This window comes from Colossoma macropomum, unplaced genomic scaffold (genome assembly GCF_904425465.1).
Source record: "Colossoma macropomum unplaced genomic scaffold, Colossoma_macropomum, whole genome shotgun sequence".
NCBI classification, from domain to species: Eukaryota; Metazoa; Chordata; class Actinopteri; order Characiformes; family Serrasalmidae; genus Colossoma; species Colossoma macropomum.
In genome coordinates this window covers 841,979-856,605 of record NW_023494785.1, presented here as the reverse complement: position 1 = coordinate 856,605, position 14,627 = coordinate 841,979, and the positions used below count along the sequence as shown (strand labels likewise).

The following is a 14,627-nucleotide window of genomic DNA, read 5'->3' as shown; positions in this document are numbered from 1 at the left end:
GCATTATAAACATTATTTATAAAATGTGTAACTTCTCTGTGTCGTTCTGTTTATAAACATAACCCCCGGTCCCTATCACTAACTTTGTAAAGAAATCCTAGCCTATACATTTCTATAGAATGGACCGAATTATGCTGTAATGTTGAAAAGTCTGTGTAATTCCCCTTTAACTCTCTTGATATTTTATGCAAACATGTCTTATGATCTTAATTGTATTGTTCATACTGCTGATGCTATTGTGTCAGGTATTTGTGGCATCATTGATGTTTCTGTTCATTCTGCTTCTGCACCCCTGGCCCACAATTTGATCCACAGTAGAAAAAGGTATGTGTCATCATTTTATCATTTCATTTCATTTATTCAAGGAGACACCTGCTGTGCTTTCACTGTCACAGCTATTTACCATAAACACATACATTCCTTGTCCACTTTATTATGAGCCCTTCTCTTGTGCTGCTACTCACTGTCCACCTACCTTATGGGTCCACTATCTACAGTAAAATGTACCTGCATTACTTGCATATCAGCATTAGCAGGGAATCTAAGTTATCACTATGTTCACTAGCAGGGTATCTACCATATCATCTGTGTATTTGCATGAGGATCACTTGTTTAATTTGAATTTCCAAATTGAATAATATATTCATATTACTAACAATATATTTTGATATGTTTGAAATTCTGGTATTCTTGAGGATTAAACACTGAAAGATACTTCCACTAAAAACTGCATTAGTGCTGCTCTTAGAATGGCAGGCTGGGCTCTTTGGTTAGAAACAATGGAGCTCTCACAGCCAGAACAGCGCTCGTGGGTGTTGGTGGCGATTCCCCGGGTAGTAGAGGTCTGCTATGATATTAAGGAGCATTTGTTGTTGGCACGTTTGTGTGTACAAAGTGCAGCATTTCACCTTTTATTGTATAAGCTAAGTGGCCCACCTGGCCAAATTTATGTGCTGTCCAGCTTGGAGGAAGGCAATACAGGCAATAGGATGTAATACCAAGTTCAGCTCAGATCTGATCACGGATACATTGGTGTGATACAGAGATGCAATACAGCAGTGCGGTATAGTGGTGTGAAGTATCAGTGTGACATAACCGTGTGGTATAGTGGTGTGAAGTATCAGTGTGACATAACCGTGTGGTATAGCGGTGTGAAGTGTCAGTGTGACATAACCGTGTGGTATAGCAGTGTGAAGTATCAGTGGTACATAACCGTGTGGTATAGCGGTGTGAAGTAGCAGTGTGACATAGCCGTGTGGTATAGCGGTGTGAAGTAGCAGTGTGACATAACCGTGTGGTATAGCGGTGTAAAGTAGCAGTGTGACATAACCGTGTGGTATAGCGGTGTGAAGTATCAGTGTGACATAACCGTATGGTATAGCGGTGTGAAGTATCAGTGGTACATAACCGTGTGGTATAGCAGTGTGAAGTATCAGTGTGACATAACTGTGTGGTATAGCAGTGTAAAGTGTCAGTGTGACATAACTGTGTGGTATAGCAGTGTGAAGGTTCAGTGTGACATAACTGTGTGGTATAGCGGTGTGAAGTGTCAGTGTGACATAACTGTGTGGTATAGCAGTGTGAAGGTTCAGTGTGACATAACCGTGTGGTATAGCGGTGTGAAGGTTCAGTGTGACATAACCGTGTGGTATAGCGGTGTGAAGTATCAGTGTGACATAACCGTGTGGTATAGTGGTGTGAAGTATCAGTGTGACATAACCGTGTGGTATAGCGGTGTGAAGGTTCAGTGTGACATAACCGTGTGGTATAGCGGTGTGAAGGTTCAGTGTGACATAACCGTGTGGTATAGCGGTGTGAAGTATCAGTGTGACATAACCGTGTGGTATAGCAGTGTGAAGTATCAGTGTGACATAACCGTGTGGTATAGCAGTGTGAAGTAGCAGTGTGACATAACCGTGTGGTATAGCGGTGTGATAGCTGTGTAATACAGTGGTTCGATACAACAGTGTGAAATATTAGTGTAATATAGTGTATTAGTGTATACAGTGTGCCATAGCAGTGTGATACAACAGTGTAATATTATAACACATAACATTGACAGCAGTGAGATATAGTGATGTGATAGCTATGTGATACAGTTCAAAAACAGTGGTGTGATGGTCAGTATCATATAGAGGTGTGATAAGGGTGTGATATAACGGTGTAATCTAGAAGTGTGATATATTGATACAACAGAGCGGTGTGAGACAACAGCATGATAGATCAATGTGATACAGCAGCGTGACAAAGTGGTGTGAGAGCGGTGTGATATAGTTGAGTCATACAGCAATGTGATACAGCGGCACAGTATAGTGGTGTGGTACAATGTGGTACAGTGGTGTGATACAGCAGTGCAGTATAGCAGTGTGATACAGCAATGCAGTACAGTGGCATGGTACAGTAATGTGACACAGCAGTGTGGTACAGTGGTGTGACACAGCAGTGCAGTACAGCGGTGTGATGTAGCACGGGATATAGCAATGCCGTATAGTGGTGTGATGTAGGAGTGTGGTACAGTGGTGTGATGCAGCAGTGCAGTATAGCAGTGTGATATTACAGCATGGTGCGGTGGTATGATACAGCAGTGTGATATAGCAGTGTGGTACAGTGATATGATACAGCAGTGCAGTGTAGAGGCGTGATACAATGGAATGACAGTGGTGTGATACAGCAGTGCAGTATGGCAGTGTGATATAACAGTGATTGCGCAGTTTGTGGCAGAGGTCAGCTGGTTCGTAAAGCGTCTGGTTAGCTCTGTTGTAATGTCTCTGCATGCCCATTGTGTAAATGTCCATTATAAAGTCTGAGTTAGTCACAGTAGGCTTTAATCACATAACCTGGTTCTTAAAGAAACTAGGTTTGTACAAACTGGAAATATTAGTTTAAGTAGTTTTATTAAAATATGTTGTTGAAAATATGTGAAATCATTTTTCATCTTTGCCTTATTAGTGATGAGTAAAACCAGTGAGAGCTCCCCCTATTGGATGTTCGTAGACATAAGCAAGAAAAGTTCTACAGGGGTTCTTAACCTGGAGGTCCCATTGTGGTTCCAGGGGGTTGCAAGAGCGGTGCTATAAAGATATATACCAAATAAAACATAAAAATAATTTTGATGAGTGGCAAAAAAGCCATGTTACTTGAATGGGAAAGGATGTGAGAACACTATAAAAGAAAAAGAAAAGCATGAGCTGTGGCGTTTTCTTTCTGAAACATATTAAACAGAGGAACGTTCCTTAGTCAATACATTGTTGTTTATCACTCCCAGCTACAAAAACAAACTAGTTGACCAGCTAATGCTAACCGTTTACTAAACTATAAGTCCTATTAATCAAAAGCAGATCTATTTGGGAGATCTATTATTATTATTATTACTAGTCACAGTCCAAACAGTATTGAGTGCTGCTTTAAAGAACTACTAAGACTATTCTTTTACATTTCTGTATGAATATATGTAAATTATTCTTAGGCTGAGTATGAAATGTAGAGCTTTCAGTTACACATGAAGGTGAATGCGTTTAAGGACACTACATGATCATGGCAGCTCATGATGGCTTTAAAGAGTCTATCACCAAACCTGATAAACTGATCTAAAGGAAACACTGAAATACACCAGGTTACTTCAGTAACTTCAGTAATGAACAGTGTTTCCTGTTACAGCTGCTTCACCATGGAAGAAGAAGCCAGGTAGTGTGATTTTCACTGTTCATCTTTCTTTTGCACGTGCTGTATGTGTTTAATGGAGAACCTATAATGTAAGGATAATGTGTGTTATTTTAATATTTTTTCTGTTTTCAGATCAGTCCGAGAGCTCTCAGCCTCCTGATAAGAAGAGGAGTGTTTACCAAATGGCACTTAGTAAGGAATATAATACATCCATTCAGTTTTCAAGATTTCCAATCTTTGTTTTCATTCTTTCAATCTTTTTCAATCTTTATTCAGTAACTTTGACTATTAGAGCTAGGCTCTCAGTTCGGGCTATAAACGTCAAAACTCAGCCAAAAAAGAGCAAAAAAGAGCATGTCTGTTCTAGATTAAATACGGTAATTTCAAGCTTATAAAAGACATTCTACATGTTTTATGTGAAGCTTGTAACAGACATTATCATATATCTGAGCTTGTATATATCAGTTTTACAGTGACTATTTCAGTAAAGAGTCCTGACGTACAGCTGCCGCCACTGTTTTACATTCCTAACAACTAACCGGAACCTGTTTACACTACGACTCGTATTCACAATCAGTGATGTATCTAGAACTTCCAAAACATTTTTTTCTAACAAAATTGGTCCCATTCATCATAAACCAGAATGTGATTGGTTGATTCCTCGGCCACTTTAATTAAGTTGGTAGTTAATCTGATGTGTAAGGCCTTTAGTCTAGATCCTGAAGTCCTAACCAATGGGAGATCTCACTTGGCTAGATCTACCTAGATACCACAGAGAGCACAATCCTGATTGGACAATTTTCCATTGGACGTTTCGAGAGCTTAACTATTATGTAAAATAGAGAACTGCTTCAGTTTGTGCAGAGTTTAAATACAAAAAACTTGATAATTCTAGGAAATAGAAGTGAACTAGAAATCACAGACGTGTCTATTCCCAGAAATCATTAGGCCTGAGTTTTCCCCCTTGGCTTTGTTGGCATGACTGCCTAAAATACGATGTTGCCTAAGCAACGAGCAAAATCTCTCTCTTTTTCTCTCTGTTTGACTTCTTATTCCTTTCTTAGTCTCGCTCTTTTCATTTCCTTTCCGTTTCTCTCTTTCTCTCTCTGCTCCGTCTGTATGTTCCAGTTGGACTGTAATTAAACTATAAACACTAAAATCGAAACTCTAATAAAACTCTAAATCTGACAGATAAGCTGGACGAGATTCTGGCCGCTGCTCAGCAGACAATCAGCACATCTGACTCTCAGGGTCACCGGGGTCACGGAGGCAAGAAGGAGCGGAACAAGGGCTTCTATGCTAATGAGGTACAGCCACTGTTAGTAGTTACAATATTAAAACACTGCTGCTGTTACCCAGGTTATACTAACAAGGTACAGCCACTGTTACCATAGTTACAGTATAAAAGCGCTGCTGCTGTTACCCTGGTTACACTAATGAGGTACAGCCACTGTCACCGTAGTTACAATATCAAAACACTGCTGCTGTTACCCTGGTTACACTAATGAGGTACAGCCACTGTCACCATAGTTACACTAATGAAGGACAACCATTGATACTGTAGTTACAGTATCAAAGTGCTGCTGCTGTTCCCCTGGTTACACTAACGATGTATAGCCACTGATACTGTAGTTACAGTATCAAAGCGTTGCTCCTGTTCCCCTGGTTACACTAATGAGTTACAGCCACTGTAACCATTTTACAGTATCAAAGCGCTGCAGCTGTTCCCCTGGTTACATTAATGAGGTACAGCCACTGTTACTATAGTTACAGTATCAAAACACTGCTGTTACCCTAATTATACTAATGAATTACAACCACTGTTACTATAGCAACACTATCAAAACACTGCTGCTGTTACCCCGATTACACTAATATGGTACAGCCACTGTTACCATAGTTACACTGTCAAAACACTGCTGATGTTACCCTGGTTACACTAGTCAGGTACAGCCGCTGTTACTATAGTTACAGTATCAAAACACTGCTGCTGTTACCCTGGTTACACTAACATGCTACAGCCACTGTTACTATAGTTACAGTATCAAATTGCTGTATTTATTGTCTTGTTCTGTGTGTTTTTTTGTATTATTATTCCATTTTATTACACTAATGATGTTACACTATCAAACTACTCATGATAGTAAAATTATCAAAACATGTTTTTTACGCTAATGAAGTACAGGCACTGTTACCATAGTTACACTATCATAGCATAGTGCTGTTCCCCTAGTTGTAAAACATCTCTCTCTCTCTCTCTCTCTCTCTCTCTCTCTCTCTCTCTCTCTCTCTCTCTCTCTCTTTTCCCCTGTACTGCTGACTCTTGCTTTCTGCAGGACATACAGTTTTGGGATTGCTGTGAGATCTGAAAATTAGGCAACTCTGGTCAATATTTAATGTATATGTGTCTGTTCTATCTGTTTTACAGCAAAGTTTTGACCAATCAGGAAGTGTTGGCATGATGTCATCAGGGTCTGGGTATGGTTCTAATTATGCCCAGTTTTCATCAGGCCACGCCCCGCAGCATGGTATGATGCTTCGTCAGAAATCTGTTGGTAAGTTGATGTTCAGCCATTGAGCTGGTCACTCATCTACTGACCATATCACATGCACTAACACAGGCACAGTAGGACACATTTGATTAGCCCCACCCACTAATATTTCTTAAGGTAATGTATTTGGCTTGAAATATGTGACAGATATATGTTCTGCTGTAGAAGGAGAGCCAGGTTTTTACTGTGCTTTGTTGGAAAAGCACCCGATTGCTGAAATTCCTGATTAGGCAGGAAGCAGCTGGTGTGAACAGGATAATTTATGTTTTGTTTTCACCTTTAAGTCTGTCTCTCAATCTGTCTCTCTCTTGCTATTTATCTTTAGGAGTAGCGGAGGAGGAAAGGGGGCATTTGCACCCCCCAACTATGAAACTCTCTCGCAGCCTGTCCGTCCCGGGACCAGATGACATCCCACCTCCCCCTGAGACGTCTGCACCAGAACCACCCCTGCCTGCTACCAGGAGAGTGGAGCTAACCCACGCTAACCCTGCCCCTCCAATGCCCCCTTCCCACTACCTTCCCCATGGCCAGGTGCCAAACCGGGCCCCTCCACACCCACCCCCTCGCAGGGTGAGCATCACACACAGTCAGAGATGAAGGGTCATGAACAATTCTACACACTTTAAAGTGTAATAGTGCACTGGATAAAGCGTTTATTAGACAATATTTTTGTTTATTATTATCTTGAGCCCTTCTTACACTCAAAACCCAGGATATTATCAGGATTTTTTTCACCAGTAATGTCTGGGCTATGCATCATTATCATTATCATTACTAGCCTGTGTTTACACTTAACAGCATCCTTTCATATAGAGCTGGGCAATATGGCCAAAAATGTTATCACAATAAACAAAATTCATATCGTTCGATATCGATACATACCGCAATAAATGTCAAATCATTATTTCTTTCAAGTTTGAAGGCTGATTTTTGCTCCTGGTTAATTACTGTTTTAAACTATCCTTTATGGTTGGAACACGACAAACACTCGCCAACCAGTGGAACACTTCACAGATCTGTCATGGGACAGTGGGAGAAAGTGTCTGCTGAGCTGTTTTTACCAGCTGGAAAAGCGTGGCTATTTTGTAATAGTCATAATTTAAGAAAAAAAACAGATTATTTTTAGACGGTGACGAGCGCTCGGCTACCCCGCTACACACGACATCACAGTATTCAGACACCAGCTAGCGACGACTGGATTTCTCTATACTATCGTAGTAGTTTAAGTGGTGAACCGCAAAATATCAACACCAGACAAACAGAGTCCTCTTTTTAGGTACATTTAAACTGAAAGCCGTGCTTTTGTGTCGTGTTTGATCTACAGTATCATCAATTGTATCTGTAACGAACATGAACCCACTTTTTTCTTTCACTTTCTTTGCCTGTGAATGCACTAATACTTAAATATGACTGAGCACTGTAAGAGTGCTGTAGTTGTGAGGATCAGACGTGATTTAACGCTGCTAAAGCTGGTTAGGATGTTAGGAAAGAGGTGAGTTCGCTGTAGGACAGTACAGTTAGACCACTGACCTCGTCACACACATTCGGTCACAGGAGGACAGATCGCCGGTCGCTCAAACAGGGAATGTATAACTCCGCCTTTCAGACATTGCTAAAGACTTATCTTACTTGTGGCCCCCTCCCTCTCTAATCATGTAGAAAAACTCGGAAGTGCGCCCTCTCCTGGCAACAACAGAGTAGTGTCGCCTTCCTTGCAGTAGAAAACGCCTCCAAGGCTTTTGCTGAACGTGGAAGTGTGAGAGTGGTGTACTATATCGAACATTTATCGAACATGTCGTATCGCTCTATTGAGAAAAAGTTATATCGTGATAATTATTGTTATCGTTTTATCACCCAGCCCTACTTTCGTATTACCATTACATTCCAAGATAAAGTGGACGTGTGAAAGTGACTTTGAATTTGTAAGATTTAGCATATTACCAGGGGATATTTGAAACCTCTTCCAAATTCAGGCATGATACTATGGACTAACTAGCTAAATGCCTGGAACAATGTTGAGCATCAGTGTATAACAGCCCTCCCTAATAATGAAGGATCAATAACAATGAAGCTGCACCTGAGGAAGTTATTTTATTCCTATTTGCAGTTTGTTTGTTTTTGTTTGGTGTACCATTTCTACTTCCTGCTTTCATATACTCTTTCTCTTACAGGTGGAGGCTGATACTGGTAGGAGAGGAGGAGCTAAGATGGGTGGTCTAAGGCGTGGTTACAGCAGTGCCACGCCCCCCTCTGACATGGCTCCAAAGCAGCTGCCAGCACAGCGCAGCCAATCGCCAGGTGTGGCCAAATCGGCTGGTCGGCGAGGAGGGAAGGGGCCTCTGTTGAAGCAGCGTAAGGTGGAGGAGGGTGGGGCTGGGCAGACAGAAAAGAGCTCAATCCCCATCCCGACCATCATCGTGAAGGCACCTTCCACCAGCAGCTCCGGACACAGCAGCCAGAACAGCAGTGTGGAGGCAGAGCCTCCTCCACAGCTGGATGATGAAGAGGAGGAGCCTCCCAGCCCTGAGACTCCTCCAGGCCTACCACCTGTCCTGCCACCCATTCACACATCAGAACGGGCAGATATCAGTACTGGAGGCACAGCTAAACGAGAAAGAGAGCGTTACCGAGACTCCCGCAGGAAAAGCACTTCCTTCTACTACTCCTCTGAGGAGGACATGCTAGATGAGCCAGACTCTGTCCAAACTCCATCTGAGTCTGGCACTTCCCCTCGCCTCCGTCCATCTAAGTCCATTGATGAGGGTCTTTTCTCTAGTGATGCCGGCAGTATGCCACCTGCTTTTGGGCTGCCGCAGTATGCATCTGCCACTCCCCACCATGCCACCACCTTCATCCATCCCCTAACTGGGAAAGTTCTAGACCCTGCAAGCCCCCTGGGCCTGGCACTAGCTGCTCGGGAGCGGGCCCTCAAAGATGATCGGCGTACCCGCAGGGAGGATAGACATTTTGGCCGACAGTTTTCCACTGCTGGTGCCTTTCCCTCTGCTACCCACAACCCTCAGCACCCACAGCACCCACAGCACCCTCAGCACCCACAGCACCCTCAGCACCCTCAGCACCCTCAGCACCCACAGCACCCACAGCACCCTCTGTACCACCCGGCCTCCTCCACTTACATGCACCAATCCCACACTGCCCTCTATATGAGTGGCACCGGCACCACTCCTTCATCTACAGGGCACTCCCCTCTGAGCCGACCCCAGTCTCCCCGGATGCTCCCCTGGAGTGGGGAGGCTGGGGATAGAGAAGGCAGAGAAGCTCAGAAGGTACGGTTTACAGCTGACAAAACCAACCAGTATCAGACTTTCCTTAGAGATAGGGAAGGGTACGGGAAGGTGCCAACTCAGGCCCCTCGTAGACCCTCCTTACTGCGCATGGAAAGTGAGGTGAGCAGTAACGCTATAGGCTATGTGAGCCATGCACCCTCTAGCCCTGCCCAGGAACCTGCAAGAGGTGGAGATAGGGCCGTACAGAAACACAGATCAACAGACAGAGAGAGAGATGAAGAAACAGATGGAGATCCTGTGGGAGAGAGTGGAGGGGGTGTAATGGTTTTGCCTCCTCCAGCCCCATCAGTTGATGTGGCTGATGAGTTTGTGTTTGCAGAGCCCCTGCCCCCTCCTCTACAGTTTGCTAATGGAGAAGACAGATCAACACAAGGAACAACAGGGTACACCCATCAACAGCAACAGCAACATGACCAAAGCCCACAGTCAGCACCACAGTCTCTGCAGGATCATAAACTACCCCAGACCCACGAACCCCCAAGACCCACAGAATCCTCTCAGTCTCTGCCTGAAACGCAGTCCTCACACTTTCACCCCTCTGCAATTGTTCATCCTTACCTCTTTCCCCCATCTCCTCTGCTCCCACCTCCCCAGCTCTGCCCAAAAATACCCCCGGCTAATCCACCTCCACCCCCGCAACAATCCCAGCCACCTCTCCCTTCCCCACAAGCAGGGGACTCTGCTGCCTCCAGTCTGACATCATACGACAGTGAAGTGGCTAATCTGACCCAGTCAGCTCTCTCTCCATCCCTCCCATCTCCACAGACATTCCCTTCATCCTCCTCTCCCTCTGCTCCACCTACATCTTCAGACCCCACCTCTTTGCATAGACCTCAACCACTTTTCTATCCACCCCAAGACCGCAATGCTACTCTTACCTATGCCACGATGACGACTGCTGCCATAGCCACAGCAACCGCTGCTGTGGTCACTGTCACCATGACAACGCCTTCAGCAAGTATGCCAGTCCTCACGGGGGACCAGCTCCCGCCAGCAACAAAGAGCCATGACTGGCCAGAAGCAGTGGTGGATTCTGGGATTGAGGAGCCGGACAGCCACAGCAGCAGTGACCATCACACAGAAAAACACATTAGTGGACAGAAAGAAAAGAGGCAACAAGAGAGGAGGGTTAGCATAGAGAGTGGCAAACTGAGGGATGAGGTGAAAGCAGGAAGGAGAGTGTCCCTGGATTCCTGTCTGTCCAACCCTGACAGACACAATGTTAAAACACACAATGACATGCACTCCAAAATGCACATGCACAAAACCAAACCTCCACCACCCCCACACACTAAACCACACACACACAACACAGCCAAAATACATGCACACACAGAAGGTGGCCGAATGGTGCCAACGCTACGGCGACAGACCAGCGCGGCTCCTGGCCTCTACAGGCCAGACGAGGAGATGATCGGGGATAGAGGAGGACTGGAGATGATGATGAAGGCTCCAACTTTTATGGATCGACGACTGAACTCTCCACTCTCCAGCATGAAGGCCAGCATCATCAGCGAACTCAGCAACAAGTTGCAGCAGCTAGGGAGTTGGCAGGGCCAAGGGCTGCAGCAGTCCCAAAGGTCAGACATCATCTTTTACTGTCACCATTAATTTACACACTGTCTGATGCTTTAGACCCAAGCCTGGTCCCGCAGTACTTCTGTCCTGCACGTTGTAGTTTCATTCACTTCAACTCAGGAAAGAGCTTAGTAGTTGGATTGGGTACATTAGAGCAAGTGAAACACTAAAACATGCAAGTCAGGAACCACAGCTGGGAAACACTGCATTAGAGAGCCATGGTCAGAGGTCACCCCGTTGCTCTTACTTGCCTTATACACATGCATGAGTAGTAGGTGGCTCAGTGGTTAAGGCTACCTACAAGGAGCTTGAGGGTTTCTGGTTCCACTTCTAGCAAGACAATTATGAAATTGGCCTTGTAGGTCCTAAAATTCTATAGTCTTTTGTTGACTGCACACTGCTTTTGGGCCCTTAAACAAAGCACTAAACCTCAAGCTGTTTTTTTTTAAATATTGCTGCTTTCATTACCTACATCTTAAATCTTGAGATAAACACTGGTTATAAGCAGTGTGGGGTAGTTATTCAAAAAATAGTCCATTACAAATTATTGTTTAATTCTTTCAATGATTTCTTTCAAACTGTAATGGGATTACATTCCTTATTGCTCTTTGTCAGCACATTTATCCATCAGTTTCATATTATCATGATTAGATGATTCATCAGATTGTTGAGTTTACAACACTGGATATTTGTTGACTGCACTCATATTCACAATTGAAATTATGCAGTCAGGTGCACTCAGTCAGTTGTCTTAGGTTTGATACATGCACACAAATTATACACAAGCACAGGCATGGATAGATAAAATATATGTTTTCAATTAAAATACATTATGCTACTTCATTACAGGAGAAAGTAATTACATTACTGTGAACTGTTGCTTTGCTTTACAATACCCCAACACATGCCATAAACGACCATAGCCTTGCAGTAGTGATGGAAAAAATGTGATAGAAATTTTGATAAATCTTGTTTGATAAATCTGATGCAAATATATGATCTTGCCTTGGAAGGAACTCAGGAGACCAGGGTTTGCGGAAACTTTGATTTATAGATGACTGAGTGCTCTGTCCATCTATGCCAACATCACCCAGTCTGAACAGAAGTTCAGACACACAGCTCTTATACCTTCTGATTCAGTGACACCCCAGGACCCTTGGTACCAGCGTAAAACTGAAGTCAATGTTCTCAGAGCCTTAGATCTTACCGTGAAAGGATGAAGTTGGCTTTCTCAGGGACTCAGAGGGCCAGGTTCAAGAACCTGTGATGTACAAAAAAAGGAGGACTCAGGACTGAGCCTTGCAGAACACCATAACATTGGGCCTCATTTACCAGCCATTCTTAAGAAGAAATTTCTTTCTAAAACCCACATACACAGTTTTCATGAAGATTCGGACATTCACCAATGTTTTCTTTTTTGGGATTTGTTTTGAGATAAGAACAGAATCTATACAAATTCAAGAGCACAAAGATGCAAACCATTTTCTTTCTTTTCTTTTTCTTTTGTTATTTTAAGAACACATGAATCTGACATAGACTTTTCTTAGGACCTTTCTCAAGAACACATTTCAGAAAAAGATGTTGGTAAACAAGGCTCATTGTCTTAGAATGATGCTCAATCGGTGTTAAGATTTTTGACAATCTAAAGTTGCATTTCAGACAGCAAACACCTTGTCTGCTTGAAGAGGCACGGTCTGTATTCATCCAAACAACAGTTTTTATGATTCTCTATTTCCGTGTATTTCCCTCTCTGGTTTATCTCTTCCCTCTCTATCCGTTACCTGTTGCTCTTGCAGGTTTTCAGAAGACCTGTCTTCATTACTTCCCACAGGTCATGCCCAGCCATCCCTCCTCCCCTCCTCTGCTCAGACACTTCAGAGAGCTCTGTCCCCCACTTTACCTACTGTTCCTATAACCCCGACTATTAGCCCTAACCCCTTAACTCAGACTCTTACCCCTAACCCCTTAGCTCCAACTATTAGCCCTAATTCCTTAACTGCAACTATTACCCCTAACCCCTTAACTCAATCTATTACCCCTAATCCATTAACCCCGACACTAACTCCAACCTTACCTTCTAACCCGTTATGCCCTAATCCCTTAACATCACCTCTAACCTCTAACCCATTAACTCCAAATCTGAGTCCTAACCCCTTAACTCCTACACTCACAAGTACTCCGGTACCCTCCTCGCCTTTGACACCAACCCTGAACCCAACCCCACTTCCTACTAGCCCTTTGACCCCAACCCTGACCCCTCTTCCTCTCTCACAGTGTTCAGCTCAGCCTCCTGTCTATACTAACTGGACCCACTCCCCTTCTCCTATCTCTTTCTCCCACTGTCCTCTCTCTCCTCCCTCTCTCCCCCATGCTCCTCTCTCTCCTCTCTCCCTTGCCCATCCTCCTCTGTCCCCTCCAGCTTACGCTCATCCTCCCATCTCTCCTATATCTCTCTCTCACCCACCTCTTTCTCCTTCTTCTGTGTCTCATCCCCCTCTCTCTCCTTCCTACTCACCTTACCCCACCTCCCCGAAGCATCGCGCTAAGTATCGAGCTAAAGCTATGGAGTTGTTTTCTGCATCTGAATCGCGCCGTTCTGAGTGTCATGGTCAGCGCCGTCGTGCTCCAAGCCCATTGATTTCCTGCTCGGACCGACCTCAGCCAGGTCCACCACGTCCTTCCTCTCTTCCCCTTTTCCCTTCTGCCCCCCTCTATGGCTCTCCGTTTGACATGCAGGCCCCTCTCACCCCTCCATCTACCTCCCATCCTCTGGCTGAGCATTTCTTCCCTCAAACTCCACCTCTAATGCCCTCTTCCTCCCCAGCCCAACCACCTAATCCCCTGCTAGTCTCTCGCTCTCTCTCCCCTACCCACTTCCTGTCAGGTGGGTCCTCCCCCTCCTGTATGAGCTACCCACCAACTCTCACACCTCCCCCACCCAATCGACCTTTTGCATCCAAACCTCTCCCTTACTGGAGCAAATACGACGTCGCCGATTGGCTAACCTACCTGAACCTGGCAGAGCACCGAGAGCGTTTCCTAGACAATGAGATTGACGGCTCCCATCTGCCTTCTCTGACGAAGGAGGACTTCCTGGATCTCGGAGTGAGCCGTGTCGGACACCGCATGAACATTGAACGTGCGCTGAAGAGGCTTACCGACAGGTGAGGATAAACAAGAACAAAGATTTGAGAACTGAGGTGGAGACAATGCCAGAGTGGGAAATCAAGAGCAGACTGTAAATTCCAAAATCAAGCCTATATTTTTGCTGTAAAAATTGACAGCACACTTCTCAAACGGTACATCCTTTTTTGTAATTTAGTAGGATTCTAAAGTGCCTGTTCAAAATTGCCAATATGAATCTGGGGCTGGTTGACACAACAGGCAGTATTCCATGGCAAGCATTTGGTTTTGCATTGCTAAATAGTGTAGCCAGTTTCATATGTGAATAATGTGAGGATAGAAAACAGTGACAAAAAGCAAAAAAACAAAAATGGCACTGAAAGGCAAGAATAAAAAAAGCACT

At 44.3% G+C, this 14,627-nt stretch overlaps 1 protein-coding gene across 1 annotated transcript in view; it reads left to right on the top strand.

Moving 5' to 3' along the window:
• Positions 1 to 14,627, top strand: part of LOC118812807 (SH3 and multiple ankyrin repeat domains protein 1) — a 119,761-nt gene that overhangs the window by 99,920 nt on the left and 5,214 nt on the right. Inside the window, exons 20-27 of the mRNA XM_036577940.1 lie at positions 316 to 324; positions 3,658 to 3,684; positions 3,796 to 3,855; positions 4,855 to 4,970; positions 6,092 to 6,218; positions 6,541 to 6,785; positions 8,387 to 11,103; positions 12,898 to 14,265. Coding sequence (XP_036433833.1) covers positions 316 to 324; positions 3,658 to 3,684; positions 3,796 to 3,855; positions 4,855 to 4,970; positions 6,092 to 6,218; positions 6,541 to 6,785; positions 8,387 to 11,103; positions 12,898 to 14,265 — 4,669 coding nt within the window. The remainder of the gene's footprint in view (positions 1 to 315; positions 325 to 3,657; positions 3,685 to 3,795; positions 3,856 to 4,854; positions 4,971 to 6,091; positions 6,219 to 6,540; positions 6,786 to 8,386; positions 11,104 to 12,897; positions 14,266 to 14,627) is intronic.